Source organism: Rhipicephalus microplus, chromosome 7 (genome assembly GCF_043290135.1).
Source record: "Rhipicephalus microplus isolate Deutch F79 chromosome 7, USDA_Rmic, whole genome shotgun sequence".
Taxonomy (NCBI): domain Eukaryota; kingdom Metazoa; phylum Arthropoda; class Arachnida; order Ixodida; family Ixodidae; genus Rhipicephalus; species Rhipicephalus microplus.
This window is the reverse complement of record NC_134706.1, coordinates 16,898,531-16,923,484: the sequence shown is the minus strand read 5'-3', so window position 1 is coordinate 16,923,484 and position 24,954 is coordinate 16,898,531. Positions and strand designations below refer to the sequence as shown.

At 43.5% G+C, this 24,954-nt stretch overlaps 1 protein-coding gene across 1 annotated transcript in view; it reads right to left on the bottom strand.

Moving 5' to 3' along the window:
- The window catches only part of LOC142767312 (uncharacterized), a 61,373-nt gene that overhangs the window by 10,096 nt on the left and 26,323 nt on the right, over positions 1-24,954 (bottom strand). Inside the window, exon 2 of the mRNA XM_075868775.1 lies at positions 8,346-8,510. Within this exon, the coding sequence (XP_075724890.1) occupies positions 8,346-8,510 (165 nt within the window). The remainder of the gene's footprint in view (positions 1-8,345; positions 8,511-24,954) is intronic.

The following is a 24,954-nucleotide window of genomic DNA, read 5'->3' as shown; positions in this document are numbered from 1 at the left end:
GCTCATTAACAAATATTGAGTCAACAACGTTTCACCAACACCTTCAAAATCTCGAATTAGGATGGCCTTTTAAATCATTTGTAAATAGGCTGTAGAGAAACAACACATCTCATTAGTATTAATGAGGGAAGTATGGCAATTCACTTCTCCGCCTCCTTTATGGCGTTCGACACCTCACTCGAAGGTTGCAAGATCAAATATTTGCCTTGTAGGCAACTATTCGATCAAGACAAAATGGTTGCGGCACTTAGATTTAGGTTCGCGATAAAGAACACCAGACGATTGAAATTTCTGGGGTGTTTGCATTATGGCGTAAGCCATAACTATATGGTGGTTGTGGAAGTTAAAAACCTCAACAATTAATAATACTATCAACCTCTTTTATAACTTAATTAGGGCGCGTCAGACCAGTTTAAACAACGACCCGAAACAAGAGAGCCAAACACAAGCACTTAATTTCAACTCTTGTTACATTTATCAAAAAGGCATCCACCCAATCGTGTTAGTCTGACAGGTTACAGGTGATTTCACTTCTATTCTCCGTTTAGGATACTCGTGAAATCCTTCTACGGAGTATTCGGACGGCTTTTATCTTGCATAGTTGTAGCGCATAGGCTGCCTGGTCAGTTCGGAGACCGAAATTTCTAAGTGTGCAATAGTTTGCTTAACCGAGTTCCCAAACCCGTTTTGTTTTTCTACAATGAAGAAAGCTTCGTTTATTCCTGCTATTTCGCAGCACACTCGGGGGCAGGCACTGCGGTTCTGTAGCTTCCACAACGTTGACACAAGGTGCAGTCGCCGAGTTTAGTACGCCAGTGCATTTCATTCAGGTACCCTTTCTTACGCAGCTCAGGTCTGTCTTTGAATTCAGGTCGTTTCGGTGTAAACTTGGGTTTTCAACTGCCTTCGGCATCGATCTTCATTCATCTGTTATCATTCCGCGCGCAATCATGTTTCAATCGTTCAACAAAATAAGGCCGGTGGTTGAGCTGACAAGTGTCGGCTATCCAGGTCAATAACATTGACATAGTGTTTTCGTAAATACTAACACAAATTTGATTCGTAATTTAATTCTGACAGGGGTTGCTGAAACGGTCCGTAAGGCTAGCGCTCCGAGCTGAATATTACTACGCCTGAAGGCAGGCTTTCGAAATTACGTTTTAAAAATGGTACAGCGCCATGATGTGTCAGGTCTCAACGAATCCTCTCAGACATAGAGGAAGCATAACAGTTTATTTGTTCCATTTTTTTAATAGGTACACGGGCCATTCCATCTTTAATCATATTCTAGAGAACTTTGTTCACGCTAAAAAATTGAAAATGCACACAGTGAGAAAAACCACTACCGCTTATGGGAGCTCTCCTCTTGTTATTGTTTCATTTCATTTTTATATACCTTCTTGTTTTAACATTTTCATTTACCTGTCTCGTTTTGCGAAGCGCTGATGAAGTCTCTCTCTTAAGGGCCACGCGAAATTGGTTTTTATGTAAACCCTGGAAGCCACGCTGGACACTGCACATGTAGGAGCAGTTTAAGCGCGAAGAAAAGCCATCCTCTCTTCTCCGGTTCGCTTTACGGCTCGCATGAAACAAGCTTGAAGGCAAAGAAACGTTTAATAACTTTCCTCTTCTCTCTCCTTCTTTCTTCCCTTATTTCCTCTATGCCTCCCCTTCCCGAAGGAGAAGGCAGGCTTTGTGCCCCTATAGGTGGCAGTTGTCAGCCTGTTCCCTCTCCTATTTCCTCTGTCTTCGTGCTCTCCTTGTACTAAAACCAAATAAATAATGAACAAACGTGACATTGAGTAAACGTGATTTATTTGCGGAATTCGAGAAGCACACGGTGTGTACCGACGTGACTTTTTTTTTGCACCAGTCGTGGAGAATAATTAACACGGGAATAAGAAATTCGTCGAGGAACACATTTCCTTGTTGCACACGACCAAGTGAGAACAGCAGATAACAGGTGTGAGCACGATATGAATTCATGGATTAACACTCGTCTTTCAGCTGTAGCGCTGCAGTAATCATGGAGTAAATTATATAATTGTGGACGTTTAACATTCTAAAACTAGGACATGGTTATGAGAGGCTCCAGATTCTGAGCACTCGAGCAGAAGGCCACTGTCACTCCTGGTCGCTGTCTACTTTATGGTCTTCTGAACTGTTTTTTTTTTAGATTTACTGCACATGGCCATGAAACAGCTTAGCACATGTTACTGCTGGGAAGTATAAAGATATCGTATGGTTGCTACGACCACGCTACTGGAAAAAAGTTCACAGTAGATGTAAAGTTTAAAAGCGTACAGTTGAAGTAAAATAGGAGGGCTTCATAACTTCATACCAAGTAGTCTTGTTTGACGTGCACCTAAATCTCATTACACGGGCCTCAAACACTTGCACTTCCACCGGGAAACATCGCCGCCACAGTCGGCATTCGATCCTGCGATCTATCTTCCGGTCAGCTGTGAAGCAGCATAAGAGCTCTGTCACCACGGCAGTGGACATGACGTGAATCGGAACGAACAAAAGTGCACTACAAAAGTTCGCGACACGACAGTGAGCAGCCAGTCATGCAAAAAAATTATTAACGTAACCATGCGGAATAAAAAGAGAGCGGAGTGGGTCGGGAAAAAAACGAGTGCTGTGGACCTTTGAGTTTCCTATAGATACACTTGAGGTAACCCTGGCGCTAGTGTCGATGGGAGCTGCAACCCACAGCGCGTCAGCCTGCCTGAGAATGATGGGTAGTACAAGGATGTGTCTGAATTTTTAATCTCCTGGCTCCATTTGGCTTGGCGTGGCTTGGAGCTGCTTTGTCACGAAACGACAATTGGCAAATGTTCTGCAGTTGCACTTCACCACTTTAACCTTTTAATCGGGTCACGATGTTCGCAACGATTCGTTCTTTCATTCGAAAGAAAAGCAAAACGAAACAGCAATAAACCAAGCCACAAGTGCGCTGAAAACCCTCAAGCTCAAAGACTCAACAATTAAAGTACTGCATATAGAGTACTGCATTTTTTAATCGTATGCAGTTTGAGTGTCTTTACTAAGTAGAGTGAGAATATGTGTGCATTCCTTGTACTCACTGTATTGATATTTTGGTATTGTATTTTTTTTTAGTGTACTATTAGTGCCCTTCCTGCAATGACCAAATTACGGTCTGCAGTACGTTATAAAATAAAAATAAAGTTGTGCCCCTATTGTAGAAAACATGATGAAATGGGCTTAAACGGGGCATGTAGCGCGTGCGAAAAATAATCACCGTTAATTAAGGCTGACTGACGGAATTCCGAAGACAATTGTGAAAGAGAGACAGAAAGTTGCGGAGGGCAGGTGGCATTAAGAAATTGCGAGTATAATGTTTCGCTGCAAGCCCATAACCGAGTTTATTAGCTGAATATAGGAAAAAGCCTTTACTCTGTACTTGGCGTAGCCAAGCTGATGACGACATAGATGACGTATTCATGCAATTGGATCTCTATAACGTTTTCTTCGGCATCAAAAGTGGGATCGCCGCGGGCAAAAGCGATCATACCGACATTCCTAGCGGTAAAAATGTTTCTGCCGTAGGCAATACTTTTGTCGAAAATATAATGGTACGGCCGCTTTAGGCACTTTTCTTTATTTTTCTCTGTCTCTTTGTTTCACATGCATTCGGTTAACCACGCGGGGATTTTTCCGGCGTACGAGACCACAGCCAATATGTATTATTCAATTGATTCCCTTTCGGTACACGCGGGTTGGCATTTGGATACATAAAAAAAAAAAACGGTGGGTGAGATGTCTCGTTCAAGTCAGCAGGGATTCGATAGGGAAGAAAATGTATTGAAAGAAGATGAAATTGCGAACATTCTGAAAATGCCCCAGTATACCGACCAAACTGAAATTCAAAACAGTGCTGCGCGTTCAATTCACGAAACCGCCTAAGGTGGCTTTGGCAGCGGCAACATATTAGTCGAAATACTAGCATCTCGAACGTGTTTTTTTTTTTTCGCGCCCTTAATTCTTTTACGCCATTGCACGAGGAACGAGCGTGGAAAGAATGCGTGACATTACAAAAACGCGGGGAATATTTCCGTCTTGACAGCAGTTGGAGCCGATTCGTCGATCCCCTTGTCGGTGTGGATAAAATTCCATCCCCCCTTCCCACCCTTTCTACCACTACACCAAGAGAGGTCGTATTCTTTTCTCTCTTTTTTAAGTCCATCGTTTCGTCTTTACTTTATCTTTTGTTTGTTTGTCATTTCCTTTGCTGCTTTCATTCGTTAAGGTTGGTTCCATATCTTTATCGCTAATTTCTTAGTGGCCATGCATATCTCCTTCGTTCATTATATTATTCTGTCATTAATTCATTGCTTCGTTCACTCCTTCATGAATTATTTTGCTCATTCGATCCTCCATTTCTTTTTTAAATATTTTCATTCAAAGATTGCCTTGTTCGTTGAATCATTAAATCAATTGTTCATTTGATTGTTCATTCGTTCCTCCGTTCGTTCCGTCATTCACTGGATAGTTAATTTGCGGTTTAATTTATCCAGCCACTTGTGCGTTCCTTCATTTTTTTTTCACCGATTCACTTGTATCTTCATTCCTTTTTTTTGCCTTTTTTGCTTTCTATTGATGCTCAAACCTCTCTCATAACTGTTTACTTCATCTATGCCGAGAATCAGATCTCGGTGACCGTGCTTTGCAGCGCGAAATTTCAGCAGCTGCAGGCAACAATAGTGACCGGCCGTTCATAAACAGGTAACAATAGAATGCGGCAAGTTGAAACTACAAGTTTTCTCCATAAAGATTACCGTATCAGAAACGGCAGATTCTTGACAAGCCCATGGTAGAAAAAGAATGATTTACAATGTAACTGGGCAGAAAACTAAATATAACTTTTCCGACTGTATTATGTGCTAACTGCAGTTGGCGCTAACTGTCGTTCACCCCTGTTAACTGAGGTTCGTCGTAACTGGGGTTAACTTACCCGTGTAACAAGAGTATCCTTGTTACACGGGCACGCTAAGCTAAGTTACTACGAACCTCAACTGCCATTTACCCCTCTTAAATGAAGCTCATTGTAACTGAGCTTAACGTAGCCGTGTAACAAAGTCTTTGTGACACGGCTACGCTAAGGTCAGTTACGACGAACCTCAACTGCCGTTTACCCCTGTTAACTCAGGTTCGTCGTAACTGGGGTTAGCGTGTTACACGGGCACGCTATGAATATCGTGCCCATGTAACAAGGATACCCTTGTTACCATAGAGCTTCCTAAATATACACTAGAGGGAACTCTGGCGCTAGTGACTATAGGAGCTGCAATGCATGACGCTTCAGCGAGCATGAGATTTATGGGCGTGGCACGGAATTGCCTAGTCTTCGTGCTTTACGTTCGTTCTGGCTTCGCGTGGCTTCAAGCTGCTTTGTCACGAGACAACAATTGGCGAAGTTTCGACAGTTACGATTCACAACCTTGATTTTTTAGGCTTACCACTTCAAATGGCGTTATAAATGAAAAACAACGGTTTGTTCTTCCTTCAAAACAAAACCGAAACAGAGCAATAAACGAAGCCGTGAGTGCATTCGCTACCCGCGAGCCCGAAGACTAGGCTAATTCCTGCCATACTCATGATTCCCATGGTCGCTGAACGATCGCAGCACTAGTGTGTCCTCTAGTTTATATTAGGAAACTCTAGAGTATACTTGTTACACGGGCTCAATATCCTCAGTTATACAGCGGACCTCAGTTAACTCGAGTAAACTACAGTTATCGCCGCAACTGCACACAGTTATCCCGTGTCAGACGCGAAAAGTTATCCTTACTTTGCGGTATGATGTGAGTCACGTTACACTCAGTTTCACGTTTGAAAATATAAACGGTAACTCAGCTTCGCCGTAACTGAAGTTAGCTTGCCCGTGAAACAAGGCCATTCGACGGCTTCTTCTCTATACAGAGAAGAAGCCGTTGTTGCTCTCTGGCACCACCTTTACCTTCTAAGGGACTTACCAAAATTTATTATTAATATATGGTGTTTTGCGTCCCAATACCGTGATATGCTCAATGGAGATGATGTAGTGGAGGACTATACGAATGTTTCGACCATTCGGTGTTCATTAACATCGCACATCGCACGGCTTCAATACCATTTTCGCCTTCGTCGAAGTGTTAGCGCCTCGGTCGCCATAGAACCCGCAACCTTTGGGTGAGCAGCCGAGCACTGTTGACGTCGAGGACATACTGTAACGCCACCTACGTGATGACGTCACTCATAGGTCCGTGTTGTGTTGTCTGCAAGAACACCGCATTTCTGGCGCTTTTGCTGTGGACACCATGCGCATTTCTCTTTGTTTTCAAAGGGTAAGACCTGAAAATACTGGCAAGTAAACTATGAATCAGTGGCCCCGGTGGCATTTTTGTGTCTAATTTGCACCGTAAAATTGCAACTAAGAACCGGTGCAGCCATGGGAGACGATGCAAGCAAGGCGAGCGCACGCATCCTATCTGTGACGTCAAAACGATCGCATCGCTGGCCTCTCTGGTGGAGACCCTCGCGGCCATGACTTCCGGAGCCCTTCACTACTGCGTCTCTCATAATCACATGGTGGTTTTGGGACGTTAAGCCCCACACATCAATCAATCAACCAGCACTGCTCCACCGCAATGGACACACGCACCGAATACTGCGAGCTATAGCAAGGTTTGCTCGAGAAACGAGCATATATACGCGTGAAGTCGTCACGCTTGATATACCTAACTACTCGTTTAGTCACCTATGTCGAAACACGCGCGAAATAGCATATTGACGAAAAAAATTTTATAGTTGGAAATCTATAAGGATTGAAGCATTGCGGCTGCGTCGGGATTCCTCTATGTAGAAACAAATCTGACACAAACAAAATAGCTATAAAGATTGATTGATTTGATTGATTGATTGATTGATTGATTGATTAAATAATTGATTGATTGATTGATTGATTGATTGATTGATTGATTGATTGATTGATTGATTGATTGATTGATTGATTGATTGATTGATATGTGGGGGGTTAACGTCCCATGACCACCGCGTGGTTTTGTGACGTTAAATTATGAGAGACGCCGTAGTCGAGGGCTCCGGAAAATTCGACCACCTCGGGTTGTTTAACGTGCACCCAAATCTGAGCACACGGGCCTACAACATTTCCGCCTCCATCGGAAATGCAGCCGTTGCAGCCGGGATTCGATCCCGCGAACTGCGGGTCAGCAGCCGAGCACCTTAGCCCCTAGACCACCGCGGCGGGGCCAAGCTATAAAGATTGAAGCACAAAAAAGGACATACATTCCGATGAAAGGGTTGAGCTGTCGGTTCCTATCAGAGCTGAGAAATGTTCGGAACGAATTCAATTACGTTTCGTTTTATCCGCACCGTACTTCTTTCTCTGTGCATTTATTCCGTGTCGCGTTCCCTTTTTTCTCCGTCCAATATTTTTTTTTTACACTCTCCTTTTCAACATTTCACGAACAATATAAAGAAGTATTTCTCACACTTGCCAGGATGCTCTTTCCGAAAGACAGGCTAAAAAGAACGAAAAATGAAATCGAGATGCTATACGATCTCGGTACTACGGGTTCCGAATGCGCCGATGCGGTGAGAATCTCAGCCGCCCGAAAATAGACGGTTACATATTGATGCACGACGTTTGATTCAATGTTCATTGTTTCTTTCTTTCTTTCTTTCTTTCTTTCTTTGTTTACTTCTTTCCTTCTTTCTTTTTTTCTTTCTTTCGTTCGATCGTTCGTTCTTTCCAACTCTTCCCTTATCTCCAACAAAACTAAGTCGTCAATGACAACGCGAGAACGTAACAGCGTTGAAACTAAAAAGAGAGTGGGTCAGTGCTATCCTTTCAGTTGGAAATGTACGTTACGGTGCGGACTGCTAGAATATGTCACGTGGGCTTCTATGGAAATCCGACTAGATATATGAGCGAACAGTAAGTGACGCTCAAAGTGCATTTTCGTGCTAACGTTGCACACGGCTCGGCGTAGGTGTTCGCTTACGAAAAGCGCTCAGCCAAAGCCAATTTGAGGCGCCTGCTACACTGAAGCTCCTTTCAATATTTCAAAGGCACACAATATTTCTCACTGACAAATATTCTTTTATTATGAAAGTACAAACGGAAGTGTTTTTATTTGTGGTTTTGTGTATACATCACTCTGCCTTTCTCTTACACCAAGAGCGTCTAAAAATACAGAAGTACCTCGTATGCCGATCTTTGTGAGTCGTTTCGTCTTGGCGTCTTGGTCGTCTTTATAATTTGTGCAGGTTGAAGAAGAAGGGTAAACGTTTTAATTAAGAAAACGGGCTCTACTCACCGTACTCATCTTCGTACTCGTCTTCGTCCTCTTCTTCGTCGTCTTCGTCGTCATCGCTACTGCTGCTGCTGTCGACGCGCACGTTAGTTGTTCGAGGACCGTCACCCGACGGGCGAGGCTTGAGGAAGAACCGCCGATGACGACCGTCTGCTTCGCAGCTGGCATCTGCATCACGCGAGAGGGCGCAGCATGAGACCACGTGCTTTCACTAAAGGGCGTTAGCAGGCATCCTGACTTCCTAATACAGATCATCCATCCATTCTTGTTACACCTCAACTCGTTCCGAGCCCGCCAAAAAATTTCCTTCAACAGGACACACGTGGTCTTGTCACACGCTGTGACTGCCAGTTTCCATTTCAACTTACTATGGTGAATGAAGTTGTGCTCAGGAGGTTTCGACCGGAGCTCTTACAACAGTTGTACTGTCAATGTGAAACTAGCCGTATTCACTACTGGGGGTGACGTAATCTTACTACTCAATTCTAGTCATGCCAACTGATGCATAGCTTCTTATATGAACTGGCCAAGGGTTACAGCCAGAACATTGCCGTTTCCTTCTACAAGCCGGCCTTCGCTACAATGACACGGCCAATTGGTACCACTGGTTATACGGCATGTTTCACAAGACACAGCTTCACCGCACACACACGACTGTTTTTATAGCACATATCTAATAGACTTAGGCACACAAAATATTATTTCTAAGGGTGACTCTGTAGGCCTGAATGTAAAAAAAAAACTGGTTTTACCACGCACTAATTTCGCACAATGTGCGACCATACATTTTTATTACAGTGTATTGAAGCTGGTTCTAGTACACTCTCCCCATACACAATATGCACATAGGACAAATATGAGAGTGCACGCTTTTATTTTATCTCCTCGTTATGAGTACAAGCAACTAGTCGTACCCCTGTTTCTCTTCAAGGCACTTCCGGTCACACGCTTACTTCAAGTTTTTCCAATATTCAGAAAACAAGTTCAGAAAAAAAAGACTAGTACAAAATGTCGGCTGGTATTGCAAGTTGCAACTTACACTGAATACATTCAATATCGCAGCATACTTATACCTAACAAGGGGGACAGTTTATTGGAACGATAATCAATGAAAATGAACTGAAGAATTCATCGAAAGTGCAAAAGGTTTGTTTATGGGGAACAGGGATCATCGCGGCACCTGACGGACGAAATCCTAACCACGCGCCTTCTTGTATGTGGCCTCTGCGATTTGCTTGGCCAGCGGCAGGAAACACAATGGTAAACCAATGTATACAGCAGGCCACAGAAACGTGGAGGAGTGAGTGCCACCTCCATACAACAATACCTCTAGTTGTTCATTGTTAACAAATGTTAGCTTCACGATACAGAACACAAGAGGTCTTCACTGAGCAGCACGTTGTTAACGGCACACAGAGATTAGTGTATATCATCGCTTATTAATTCATGAGGAAGTGTGGGCGCCTGTGCAGTTGTTCCTCAATGTACCATGCAGAAACGCTTTTTGAAAGAGCGGTGGCCATTCGTGGCGGATGTGAAATACGCATAGTGGGTCACGCTTACGCTAACGCCGACTTGTCAGGTTCTTCTTGAGAGTTGGTTGCGGGAAGTTCGTTTATTTTTTTTTTTTTTCGAGAACCAAAATAGCGAGAGTGCAAGCTGCCAATATAGGTGACCTTGAGAATGCAGTTCGATCGTTGTTCGGAATAAAAAAAACGCTGTAGCGGTGCAGTACGAGATAAGAGCATGACAATGGTGCAGCGTAATAAAAAAAATTTACAGGGAAGCATTCGTTACAGGGAAGCCAATGATATGATGCACTACTTCAAAGGGTTTACCCAATTCACTTGACTCTTCATAAGCCTACGCAGTGCAGCATAACAACCGCCGTGGCATAAATAGCAATCCGTCAAATTCTTCAGGTGGATTTAAATGCTGCAACCTAACGTCTCCAAACGGGATGTTTTAAGCACGCATCTTTTAAATGTCCTGATGGAGAATATCACAATGTACAATACAGTATGCGTTTGTGTCATTTTTTTCTTTCTTTGTCCGATCTTCTAGTGCGCCCTACAAGTTGCATTTAGCTTAACACATACCAATTAACCCAAGTGAATGTGTGTTTTGCTGCAAAACATTTTGATCGATGCCAGCGTCGGGTGAAAAGCGTAATCACTCGCTTCGTGTTTGCTGGTACATCATAACTACGGAGTGCCGGGGCGGTAACTGTTCTTTTTAACTTCTAAACCAAATATTCCAAATTAAAGTGTTTTTGCGGGGTCACAAAAGTAGTATACGTGAAGTAAGAAGCTTAAGTTTTCGGCGTCGCGTACGTAATGGAGTGTTTGTTATTTCCACAATTTTTTTTCGATTTGCAAACACTTCGGAGTGTTGAGATATACCCATATTCGGAGCTCCAGCAGCAGTGAGCATCAGCTTACCGACGTTAAAGTGCATTCGCACCCACTGAAACGTCGCGCTAAGCGCCTGGCCAAGTGGACAGACCTCGCGAACACAAGTTTCCTAGTTTAGCATCGTTCGCATTTTTTTCTTATTACCAGTCAATGTTTTGTTCATCGAAAACTTTCCTGTCAGAAAAAACCGGGTGCCTGCGAGGGATACTCTCATCACTTTCTGCCATGTTTCCAGTCAAAGTACCGAGTCGGACAGAGTGGCCGAGGACAAACCATCACTCATGTTTTATCGCACCTAAAACACCTGTGCCGCATTTCCTTCGTGGTGGTTGCACACAATACGAACGAGCACATTGGCTCCCTGGTGTACTATATATATATATATATATATATATATATATATATATATATATATATATATATATATATATATATATATATATTGGAAGAGAGAGAAAGAGAGTGAAGCGAAGAGATACACTTTGGAAGTCGTAATTTTATTTGCCACGGTTTTGACCGGTGGAACGGTCTTCATCATGGTTTGCGAACAAGTTCAAGTAAGACAAATAGCGTCGCACTTGTTGTGTCTCTTCTCTTCCTAAGTACGTATAGCCCATTCGAGAAACTTCTTCAGTATAAGCTGTCTATTCGTATATATGGCTGGTATGCAACTTGCTCATAGGGATTTGATGCCCAGCTTCGCCGCTTCCAAAGTTTTAGTTAAGTAGCAGGGTTTTATTTCCCAATAGAAAGAATACAAAAAAAAACGTCCAGACGTGCGCGGAATTTTCAGCACAGTCACAGTAAGAGATCGAGGCACACCCTTTATAAAACCTTTTTAATTTATTGAGCAACTACTAAAGCACGCTTTCATGGTGCCCACTGCAGCGAATAAGCCTCCTTCACCATGTCATCATTCGTCATTATTCTGAAAAAGAGTGGCATCCACACTTCTAGGACATTATGCGCTCATTGTTGATGCTGTGACTGACGACTATGAAGAATTATGCCTGCCGCTTCTGTATTGAGTTGGAGCTTTCAACGACACCCTAGTTACGCAATTCGCGTTGTGTGACGCCTGAGCGTTACATTTTTGCTCTAAAATGCTTTAATATTCATGTTAACGCAATTCATTACCCGACATGAAGCATGTACAGGGTCAGTTCGAAACGTTGTTTCACGCACCGTGCATTACGCACAGTTGTAAGAAATACCATTAAAAAAAGAAAACCGGCGTAGCTTGGGTAGGGTACTCGGTTGCCACGTAGAGCACTGAGTGTGCATTACCACCCTAAGGGCGGTATTTCTTATTTAATTTTTTTAGGGGCGAAGGTCCTTATGGTGTCACCTGTTCGTCTTCAGTTATCGTTTGTAACCACCGTGGCACATACCCGAGAAAGCGGGTATGTGCCACAGGGGATAAACTTCTAGGGGCGAAGCTCTTTAACACGTGGGTCGTACGTCCTCGATGTATGTAGTAGGCAGCCACCTCTCGTTTAGTTCTTAGAATTTCGAAGCTCCTTGAGCTGTCGGTCGTTCGTCCCCGATGTATGTAGTAGGTGGCCACCTCTCGTTTAGTACTTGGAATGTCCGCTAGATGGCGGTACTTGTGTATAATCAATATATGATGAAAATATGCGAGATGGTTGTAGTTGCAGTGTTCAATAGATGGACTGACATAAAGACAGGCAGGCGGACAGACGCACGGATCGACCCACAGTTGGACGGACGGACGGACGGACCGATGCACGAACCGATGAACAGACGGACGCTTCGCCCCTCTCATCATCATTCAGTTCACAGATATGCTGCGATTTTTTTTATTTTGCGTGACAGCAGTTACAGACACCGGTGGCTCTGGCGGTGGACAACTACGGCGCCAGAATCCTCAATTCCGCTGTACAATAGTGAGACGTACTTTACGCAGTCGTCAGCAATGTGCCTTTGTTTGCGTTTTCATAGTGCATCCGCCTATAATTATTCTTTATTCTCTTCGGAGATATAGCAGAGGAATCATATATATATATATATATATATATATATATATATATATATATATATATATATATATATATATATATATATATATATATATATATATATATATATATATAATCAGGACTGTGTGATTAGATTAGTTTTGAATTCTTAAATTGTTTAGCGGCCAATCATACCTATCCTAAGTTATGTAAGAAATGATTTTTGGACAACATTGTCTTTTGTTCACATGTACGTAAATAAAATTCACCTCTCCTGTTTCATGTCTGATTGAGACAAATATATAAGCATGCAAAGTAGGAACCACAATGAAATGTGTAATTCTGCTATCAACATACATCATAGCGTACAAAAACTGAAAATGCTCCGCCTGGTTCCAAGCTACCTTGAACGACTATCATATTGATGTGTTTGTAAGACCAGCACAGTCGAATTTTTTCTTGCTGTCAGCTAAAATTGTCTCGGTCGTGTATACTTGGCTATCGGCTCTTCTACCAATTGTAATATAGTGTTACATGTGTGTTAAAATGATTCTGCATTATCGCGTTTGGTCGTATACTCTGAGATGCCGTATTGAATTTCGATCCATCTTTTTTTTTTCATGAACGTGTTTTACGGTGGGGTCCAGCAGAACTTTTCTGACGTAACATCCGTCACGGAAATGTCATGCGTTAAAACGTTTGTGAAGGAGTCAAAAAAAAAAGAAATTGAGGAAGGAAATTCTTTTGGTCGGCAATTTCTGGACACCACACAATTTAGGGCACCTTCATTTCTGATGTTCTAAAAAACTGGCTGCTTAAGACAATCGTTGCAGCAGTCCTTTCATTTTCCCAGTTTTTTTTTGCTACGTCATCATTTGTAACATTCTCAAATTTCTTCCTCTTTTTAAAAGAACTTCTACACGCAGCGCGAAAAATTGAAGCTGTCAGTCTTCCGTCTGCCTAATGAAAACTTAGGGAGAAAGCATTAGCATCTTAATCTTTCTAAGTCAACACGTTAGGTGCACGTACGTACTTAGTTGACTAAATAAGACAGCATCATTTAAATGTGTCACGTGCTCCACGCTAATAAAGCTTCACGGCAAGTTAATGAAGTCGGCCTGGCAAGTGATTCGTGATGTCCAAGCTTAGGTGTCGATCACTCCCACCTTACCCTTCATTAGGACTTCGCAAATCAGAACTTTTCAGCAAGTTTCAACCGTGCTACGCGAGGAACCATTTCATACAAATTCACGAAGCCAGCATTCCCTCTCCACCTCATATTGTTGTACTAACTTCTTGTGTTGTTCATAAACAAAACTTCTATATCAAATTCACCGCTTTGTTTAGCTCTCCTAAAAACTTATTCAGGCTGTAAAAAGTAGAATTTATCCGTGGCACATGCCTCACCCTTCTGAGCCGTTTGTTTAGATGTCACCTATACTAAGACGCCTCGTTCACGCCTCCATGTAGACATATTCACGACGTAAATATGGCGTCGGTAATATATTTTCTTGTGCAAATGTTATAGACAACCTGGCTCCCCTACTTTCCCAAACCCCGCTATACTTATTTTTTTTTCTATTAAGACAACGGTGGCATCAGCTCGAACATCTAATTAACGACTTCATTTAATGGTCTCCAAGACGCCAAACCGACTTCACTTGCCTGTCATGAGCGCAGCCAGTCCCATCCTAATTTTATTTTATTTCTTTACTTAACGGCCATTCAAACCGAGATATCAAATTAAGAACTTTATTTGGTGGACTTCAAGACATTCCTAGACTGTCAGGGGGTCGACCTCGTTTGACCATTTCGCGCATCTCACCACACTTTATTGTTTGCTTTCCTATATCCAGACATATATGTTACGGCTATGTTTAGACGTCTTATGGCTGTAAATGGGATGCCAGGAGGAGAATTTCATTTCTGTACGTCATATGCAACCTATCTCTCCCAACCTCACTGTCTTTACATTTTCTTTCTATTTAGCTCACGAGTTTTAAACTACGACACGTAATTTCGAAGCGCAGATTGGCATCAGTGCACGTTTAATTTTTCATTGCTTCATTGGCAGTTTTCAAATGAAAACTTCTTGTCAAATGTCAACCGTGCTACTTCAGACACTATTTCAATCGAAATCACCCAGCCCCTGATTTTCCCCCTTCCCTCCCATCTACTTTTCTACTCACTTTTTTGTGGTGTTGTTAAAGGTCACCGAAACTTGGACATCAAATTCACAGCTTCATTTAGCTGTCTTTAAGACATCCCGAACTGCCGAAAAGTCGAGTTCATTTGCCTATGTGACATACCTCATCCCACCTTGTTTCTTTATTTACAAGTCACCTATTCGCAGACATTTATTTCTCGCCTATATTTACAGAACTTCAAGACATCGGTGGGATTTCGGAAAGGTGATTTTCGCTTGCACTCGTCATAGCGAACTTGGCTCCCCACTTCTCGCTATTGCCGTAGTTCTTGTTTAATTCACTAGCACCTACACTTGGACATCTGAATCACAACTTCACGAAGTGTTCGTGAAGATAATTTAAATGTCGTGGACTTCATTTTTCTGTCACAGCTGCGTTTCATGCCACTTTCTTTTACTTTCCTTTTGTTAGGCAAACGATCGCCCAAACTGAGACGTCTAGCGCATAGCTTCATTTAGCGGTCCTCGACACGCCGTTGAGACGTACATATATAGACAACGTATCACTCCGCTGTAACATATAGTCTAGTTGCTCTCCACAATGAAGAACGGTAGGAATCGCTTCAAAGTCATCGTTTATTTCTTTCACTCGAGTAAGTCTCTAATCACGCGTGACATTTTAATTTAGTCTCCCCTCCGAAAAACGGAGCTGAGGCACCAATACATTACAGCACGGCTAGCTTGCTCCGTAATTACGCAATGACTGAGAAAGGCTATGAGTACAGTGCTTGGCGAATGTTGCCGCTGTCGCACGAAATTAATCGCTTCAATCTGCCGCCTGCCTGGAAGCCAGACACCTCAAGACGCTCTATTTTGTGCAGAAGCCGCCTGCGCTGCGAAAATAGCTGACGTGAAACTTGGGTTAAGCTTACCAACTTGGAGACTTTTTTTTTTTCATTGGATGCATAAATCACTTGCGTGAAGCGCTTTGCAAGTTTCGGGGAGAAGGGATCTATTATATGGCTCCGAAACGGTTCCTTGAAGTCTATGGTTTGGGAAAAACTCGTCTGGCAAAGAAGAATCATGGTATAAAAAAAACGTGCTGTCGTATTGGAATCGTTTTGCGTTCTCTTTTTATTTGACTAGCGCACGTTTTTTTTTTGTACAATGAAACAGCGCCCAAACAGCCCCCCGAGTCTCTTCAGTCGTTTCCCATCTCTTCGGCGCTGTTCGTATACGGCAGCTACCTGTTCGTGAGACATCGCAAAGGAATAAGCTCTCGATTGATAAACACGATACAAATCGGTTGTCAATTATCCTCTATCCTGCTTTGTGATGCTGCATAAAGCCCGTCCTTCCTTATCTCGCATGCATGTCATGCGTGCGAAGTGCATTTCACTTCGTTTTGTGCGTTTTGTATGCACCGCCATCGGATATAACAGCTCGTTGCTGAAATGCGCAAACTTCTGATAGGCTGAGCGCTGAGTGCTGATGCTGTCCACCTATTTCGTTCAGAAATCAGCGGCGAGAGGGAAATATCCCCTGTGGGAAGAGTTGATTGATTGATCAATTGAATAAAAAATTGATCGATTGAATTATTGATTGATTGATTGATTGATTGATTGATTGATATGTGAGGTTTAACGTCCCCAAACCACCATTGATTATGAGAGACGACTTAGTGGAGGGATCCGGAAATGTCAACCCACTGGGGTTCTTTAACGTGCACCCAAATCTTAGCACACGGGCCTACAGCACTTTCGCCTCCATCGAAAATTCAGCCGCCGCAGCCGGCATTCGATCCCGCGACCCGCGGGTCAGCATCCATAGGAAGAGTAGTGAAAGCGAGAACCTATAGCTCATGTTCTTGAACTCGGAACACTTTAGGCGCCCTTGAAAAGCGAGTTCCCTTCAACGTAAGAGTGTGCCCTTCTTGTATTGATTTTCGGAGCAGTTATAAAATGTGCGCACGATCCGCTTAGTATAGTCTACTTCATGTTATTTTTTTTTATGCCTACACGCTCTTCTGACGTTGCGAAATTACTTTTAAAGATGTCTCCGTCGTAATAAATTATGTGACGGCATATAAACTTTCATAACTGTGACGTCAAAGACGGCATTGAAGTTGTCTAAGGGGATACATTAAATAAATTCACCCGCACCCGCCTTAAAGAGCGGCATTCGCCGGAAGCCGTTTTGTTGCGTCAACGATCCTCGGCACAGTTCAGAAAAAAAAAATGTGGAATTAGGAGTCTCGACATGAGAGTATCCTTCGCGGAAAAGTATCGATTTCAAAGTGACGTCAGCAACATGGAGTACGTGGCTCTGAGGACATTCTTCGCGAAACTTAACGCTCAATGAGGGTTACTAGAAGCTGCGCTGACATTTCTTCGCTAAGTATGCTGCTCACTACGAATCAGTTCTGCAGAATTCCGCAACGGGGCGGGACGATTCAGAAAGTTGATAGGTGATTATTCGTTTGTAGCACGAGTACGTAAACAAATCCGCACGAATTTCTCAGAAATGTTTACTATTTTAGAAAGAGTGTACAACTTAGGGTAGTCTAGGGGTTTTGGTGCTCGACTACTCGCCTGTAGGTCACCGGTTCAAACCCCGCCTGCGGCAACCACGTCTTGATGGAGGCGGAATAGTTGAGGCATGTTTATTTGGGTCCAGGTGCATGTGCAGGAACACGTACAGGTTAAAAATTCTGGAACCCTAGACAAGGAGATGCCTCATCGTCATATCGTAAATTTAGAACATGAAGCTTTAGCAATTATTATATTAACCCTCATTCAGGGCTCGAAAAAGCCTTTAAAGTGGGAATGCCAAAGTAATGTAGGATGTCTCCATCAAAGTGAACGTATACTCTCAAAAAATATCGAGTAAAAAAAGTGTCTTTTTGTCCCACAACAATAATCGTCATCAGGCTTGCGTGCGCTTCCTTTCTTGAAAACTCGGCGCTGGCCACTTTCCTATCGAGAATGCAATGTAACCCTGATAACGGGCATGTCGATCGTGACTGGAATGTACCGGGCGCGGGGCGATAGCGCAAGGATGGAACGCAATATAGATGACGTTTATTGTTGTGGGACAAAAAGACACCCTTTTTACTCGCTCTTTTTTTAGAGTGTATGCCTTAAGAGAACTGTCTACCACTCGAAAAGACTCTCCTGGTTGTGGCGCAAACGAGAAGATTGCTCATCACGTCGGCGGAAACGAGCATGCTTCTGTCCCATAAAAAAAAAGAATTGTAATTTTAAATTTATGTTGAACGTTGACCAAAATTGACCGATAGCGCCACCCAACAGCGATGTTGTAAATCTAATGGTAGGACGAGAAATTCTCGCAGGTAGACACACTTTGCCTAAAAACAAACTTGTATAACCTGAAACTGCATTTTACCCCCTCTAACCAGCTTGAGGCTGTGCCAGAGACCAATTTTCGCTTTTTTTTTTCTCACGCGTTCAAAGGGGCACCCGATGGCGCGGCCACTGATGTGTTGACTTGCCTGCCTGAAAACGGCGGAAAAACACCAGCACAGCTTCTACGGCCACTAAAAGAACAACAAAAAAGTGTGTGCGTGCCTGAAGTGACCACTAGCACTTGTTTTCTTAATAAACAAAACTTCACGAAGCCTACAAAAACCACACGCGGTTTCAGTTTTCTTCTTTCACGGGCAGTATAATTGTGATCGCCTCCACCGACCAGTGTTGTGGGCGTTCATCCCACCGATGGAAGGACACCAAACGCTGACAAAAAAAAATCTGTTTCAAAATTTCTCACACGCTTTCTATTAGACACTTCGGATGGTATGATTTTCATTGCGACACAATAGAAAAAAATCAATGAAGGACAGTATACCGTCTCTTTCAACACCGGTGTGCTGCCTTAATTGTGTATTTAAGTGCAGGATGGTAAGGTTGCTTCTCGGAGGGACCGCACCAGTAAGGCATTGGTCTTGGGTTCGATTCCCAGTCTAAGACAAACTTTAGGGGCGAAGCTCTTTAATGTTGAAGGTTTTTCGTTGGCGTTGCATGCCGTAGCCGCCGCTGACGATAAGGATGGCGAAGTTGCTGATGACGATGAAAAAGCAAGCGTGTCACAGACCACACATGCGCTCTTTCCTGTCTCCCTTGTGTTTTTTTTCTTCAAGTTTGTGCAGCAATTCAATTTTTCAAGTATGAACCAAGTAGTCTGCACGAAAGTATGGTTTCACACATTCTCTTTCAGCCGTCACGGGGCAACACATGCAAGGTATCCAACATCTGTCATGACCATGGCGATAATGACGACCAAGAACGAGAACGTGCACTCACTCATTTAAATGCGTTAGTGGTCAATGTTGCAGGTGATGAACGGTAACATAGAACGACCCGCTGCTTCACCTACTCATCACCACTTTTCCAGTGAACATTCCATGACTTTTTCTCTAAAATTGAAGGTTTCATATTCTGAGAAATCTATATGGGGCTGTATTTCTCGCTTCGTATTTCGAATGGGAGGTTGTTAATGATTCCTTCATAAGAAACTAACTATGACGTTGCACCGAATTCCAATTAGGGCACGTATACAAAAGTTTTAGCACATCTGATTATTTGCGGATGTCCTGCATTTTGGTTGAAGGAGGGGCGAAGCCCGAAGCATTTCTCTGTTGCGATACCGGGTTCGATTTTTAAAAGCGTAACTGCGGCACGCCTGGTATCATCGTCATCAGCCGTACTGCGCCCACTGCAGGGCAAACGGCTCTCCCGTGTTCCACCAATCAACCCGGTGTTGTGCTTACTGCTGCCACGCTATCCCCACAGAAATTGGTAATTTCGTTGGCCCACCTAACTTTTTGTCTTCTATTCGCTCACTTTCCTTGTCTTGGAATTTACCCCTAAAAATTGTTACATAGGCAGCAGGCATAAGTAATCCTCTTTGAGCGAAGCGTGAATGAAATACAGTTTTGGTGTGGTGGTGGTGGTGGCGTGGCAACTTATGACAAGATTTCATGTAGCACGAGGCCAAACATGGACAAGAGAAAGAACATATGGACATCATAGACGCCACTTTGGACATATAGACGCCTATGGACATATGGCCACTATGGACGCCACAATGGACGTATGGACGCCTGTGAACATATGGGCACTATTGGCGCTACTATTATTACGGGCGCCACTATGGACATATGGGCACTATGGCTGCCACTATGGGCATACGGACGCCTGGGGCACTATGGTCGCCACTGTGGCCACTATGGACATATAGACGCCTGTGGACGTATGGGCACTATGGGCGCCATTTTGGACATATGGACGCCTGTGGATATATGGACACTATGGGCGCTACTTTGTACATATGGACGCCTATGGACATACGGGCACTGTGGACGCCACTTTGGGCACGTGGACGCCTGTGGGCATAAGGGTACCATGGGCGCCACTGTGGACACATAGCCTATGTGCATATGGACACTATGGATGCCACTGTGGACGTATGAACACTATGGAAGTGGCTATGTCTTTCCCTTAGCGCTGCATCAAATCTATTCAAGTGTATCGCCAAAAATCCCACATTGCAACTCTCGCGGGTGGCAGCTTAGAGAGTTAAAAAACCTGACTGCGGCAAGCGTAGGGATACGAAAGCTTCAGAGATACGTCGGTCCAGTGTGTATACATGAGCACTGTTTCCTGGTGGTCTCTTGATCGTCGAATCACTAGCTATCAGCCGTTGCTGATAAGAAAATCTGATGGTGTATCAAGGTCAGAGGTATCTTCACATTTACGCATTACATTAGTGCCAAGATTTGAACTCATGACCACTTGTGTTGCCTGTAACAACAGAATTGCCAGCGCTCCTAAGTAGGAAAGTTCACGGTCCCATAGCCGGTGTGGAGGGTAAAAGCGTTCGGTGGGAACATTTCCCAAGTTCGATGGATCGATTAATTGATATGTGAAGTTTAACGTCCCAAACCACCATATGATTTGACTAACGCGTAGTGAAGAGCTTCAGAAATTTTGACCTCCTAGGGTTCTTTAACGTGCACCTGAATCAGAGCACATGGGCCTACACAATTTGCGCCTTCATCGAAAATGGAGCCGCCTCAGCCGGGATTCGATCGTGCGACCAGCGGGTCATTAAGCAAGTACCCTAGCCTCTAGATTACTGCGGCGGAGCATTTCGCGAATTCGAAGAAACAAAAAAAGGACATGAATGAAAGTAAGAAAGAAAGAAAAGAAGAGAGTAAATGGAGAAAAGACAGAAAGAAAGAAAGAAAGAAAGAAAGAAAGAAAGAAAGAAAGAAAGAAAGAAAGAAAGAAAGAAAGAAAGAAAGAAAGAAAGAAAGAAAGAAAGAAAGAAAGAAAGAAAGAAAGAAAGAAAGAAAGAAAGAAAGAAAGAAAGAAAGAAAGAAAGAAAGAACATTAAGCACGCACAAGCCACGCATCGCTTGCCCTGACTTTCCGCGATGGAAAATAGCTCCTACACTTCTTTTCCGTCGCTTCAACAAATCCAAAACTCGTAGAAGCCGCTTTCCGTGTTCTCGTGTCTCTGTATGGAATTATAGCGAGCCAATACCGTCGCGACGGTGGTAGATAAACAAGAACATAAATCTGGTCGAGTGAGCCACAGTAGAACTCGTGACGACGAAAGCCCGAGTCTCTTTCGCTCGCGAAAATAGGTCGGTGAAGGGATTACTCCGATGCAGTTACGGAGCGCGTGGGAAGACATTCTTGAAGGAAAAAAAAACACTACATGCAAGCCCGCCAAGGACTTCTTCAGAGTTTCCACGGCAGCTGCTCCTTCAACTGGAAGTGGCGAATGGCTTCATTCCCGCTGCGGTAGACTTAAAAGGCTCGTTACTTTCTAAGTATGGGCTGAGATTACGACAAACTCCGAGTATGCTCCATTTTATGCCACTCTATATTCTTAAGGCCGCTTTGAGCTAGCTGAAAACTCCACCACAACTACGCCTACATACCCTAGTGTATTTTTCTCATTCGAATTGAAAGGGAAAGCCCTCTCCTTCTTTTTCTACTCGGTCGGACTGAAGCACTCCCCTGATACTTAAAGCTATTCGTATTCAATGTTGTATTGAATTTCCTTCAAGATCGGAGGCAATGGAAGCTTCCTGCATTTTAGGTTTTTTCACGTAGCCCCCGGGAGTGGAGTAATTGAACACTTCCTGCACCTCACATGGTCTTCCAGAGTTATTAAATCATATCAGTTGCGAAACAGCAATCCGAAACCCAGACACGCAAATGGCCCAATTTTTCGGGAGTTGGCAGACTGTTGCGCCATCTGGAAGCGCAAGCAAAAAACCCAAATAATATGTTTGATCGCAAGTGTGCTGATCAACAGTAGCGCGACCATCTGCACACTCCCGACATCTGGGCCAATGGCGAGTCCGGGTTTCGATACAGAGAGCCTATGAGGTGCATCGCAACTATTATGATTGAATAACTCTGACGGTCTTCCGGTGCCTTTAGGACGGGTGACGACGTGAGAATATCATGTCAAGCTGTATTACGTCACTAAAATTGGTGATTTGTGTTGTTATATTGACGTGAAAGGCTTACATCCACTGGTATAGCCATGGTTAATGGAGATTCAACCCCCCCCCCTCTTTCCAATTTTTTTTCAATGTTTTATGTGTAAACAAAAAGCTGCGCACACAAGCGTACGCAAGAACACGCATACAACCTTGACGACATATTGAGCGCCAAGAGACAGGGACATCAGAGAGAGGACAACAAAGTCCCCTCTCTGATGTCCATGTCTCTTAGCGTTCAATATGTCGTCAAGTTCCGCTTACCAACACGCCCAAAAACGGCAATGCACAGGACCTGTTTGAAAGTTCTGTTTTATGGGCACCATAAGACCACTGTTTCTTCGAGCACCCGTAAACAGTCGATTTTTCCACGGTCGAAAAAGCATGAATGAAATGTTGCCTGTCACGCTGCCATATGATTGCGATGCACGCTGTAGTGGGGTTAGACGGATTAGTTTTGTCTGCGTGGGATTCTTCAATTAGGTTCTGAATCTCTCGACACAACGTTCTATTTTTTTACAGCGAAAGCTGTTATGAGATTACAATGGCCATGTGCACTGGTCCGCCGCCGCCGGTGTCTGTAACAACTATGGCACACAATGGGACTTGAACCCCAATTAACTGCGTGCCAGCCCAGCATTCTACCGCAGAACCACGCTGAGCTTAAAATTTCCTTTCAAACTGGCCTTGGGCAGGCTTGATGTCGGCAAAAGAACCGCGTTAATATTAGTAATAAAGCGTTTTATAACAGTAAAAGAACAACCACGCGTCACACAACGCGATTTGCGTGACGAGTGCGTCGTCGAATGCTTCAACTAATTACAGAAGCTTCAGGCATAATAATTCATTGTCGTCAGCTACGGCATCAGAAGACAATTGCACAAAATTTCTTCCAAGTGTGTAGTGTATACCAGGCTTCTCCGCAGAATGACGAAGAATAGAATAAAAAAATATGATTGTTAATGGCATAAAGGGTACCCTGCAAGCGTGCTTGAAAGTTGGAAAGCCTCTGAAAGGCCGCTCTTCTAGCTGTCACTATGACTGTGTTGCGCGTTCCGAGCAGGCTTGCAGTGTTTTTTTGTTTTTTTTTCGTTCAAGGGTGAAGCTCTCACAAGCGTGGATCTATTTATCTCTTATATGTATGTCCTTGACCACCTATAGTTCCACATTAGCCGACTGCCCACTACATTGTCCTTGCAAACATCCTATTACGCCCCACCACCGATTCACCACTTCAACGATCATAAAGCAAATACTGTTGATAAGTAGCCAATATGAAATGCAAGATGGTCGTGTACTTTTATCCGGGTGCACGTTACAGAACCATACATTGTTCCACAGTGTCCATTCCTCATTTCTACGTGACCGCCTATAGTTCCACCTTTGCAAACTGCCCAATACTCCAGCCTTGCGAATATCACGCTATGCCCCTTCACCGATCCACCACTTCGACGACCATAAAGTCGTTATAATGAAGGGGGAACGGAAGCGACGTATAGCTACCACTTACGAATAATAAAGTACCTTGTATAACTTTACATTTACTTTTTCACGTCTTTGATGACGTAGTGGGCGATTTTTGCGGATGGTTCACTGTTTATCGATGAAACCGTCCTGCGCTTGGTCCCACTCATCAGCATTCACTCCGTCTATATGCTGTGATTTTTTTTTCCTTTCGCTTTATTGAAAATGTGGCTATTATGAGCGGGCGGATTAATCCATGGGGTGAATCAACTTTAGAGCTTCATAGGGAGAAAAAAAAGTTATGAAACATAATCATCCTCAATGTAAAGACGGGCTTTCAAATACAAACCGCACTCAACGTTGTTACGAACGATCGTGCATGGTGTGAAGCAACGTTAGAGATTCTATCTTTAAAGCGACATTGTTAAGCCAGTTTCGCTGTGTACCTTCGCATGGCTTTGAAGCGTGGAACGGATACCCCATGACAAGCCACGCGAAATTTAGTTGGGGCGTCACATTTATGCACCCGCCTATTGCGAACGTGCTTGTCAGCTCGTCTGTGTACTTCAACGGATGCCCTTCCTCAACGTCAGAGGTGAAAACCTATGTAGTTGAAAGCTTATATACAATATATATCAAACTTCACGCCACCTTCGTGTTTCCGAGCAAGTTTCTGTGCCCTGAAAGATAATTTTTCAAAATTAGTCAGTCGCAGCAAATATGGTAAATACCTAAAATTTTAGTTTCATCTTAGCTAGCCTGTATACATAGCGGGATATTACATGTTGCGGCGTCCACTGCACCTGCGAGTACTGCTTGTTAGCCGTGGCCAAATTGCTTTGTAGAAGCACCGGACGTAAAAAATTTTTGCTGTTGGTATGGACACCTAAAGGCAGTAAGGAGCTGTTTATTAGGTCGCGAGGCGGAGCTCAGAAGCTGCCAAGTAGTGAGCGATCCTCCCGATCCCTTCCTCCTTCTCCTTTCTAAATTGGAGTGGCAAGCGCGTTCACCGTGGTCTTCGTTGTGTTTGTTCATGTGCGCAAGTATATATATATATATATATATATATATA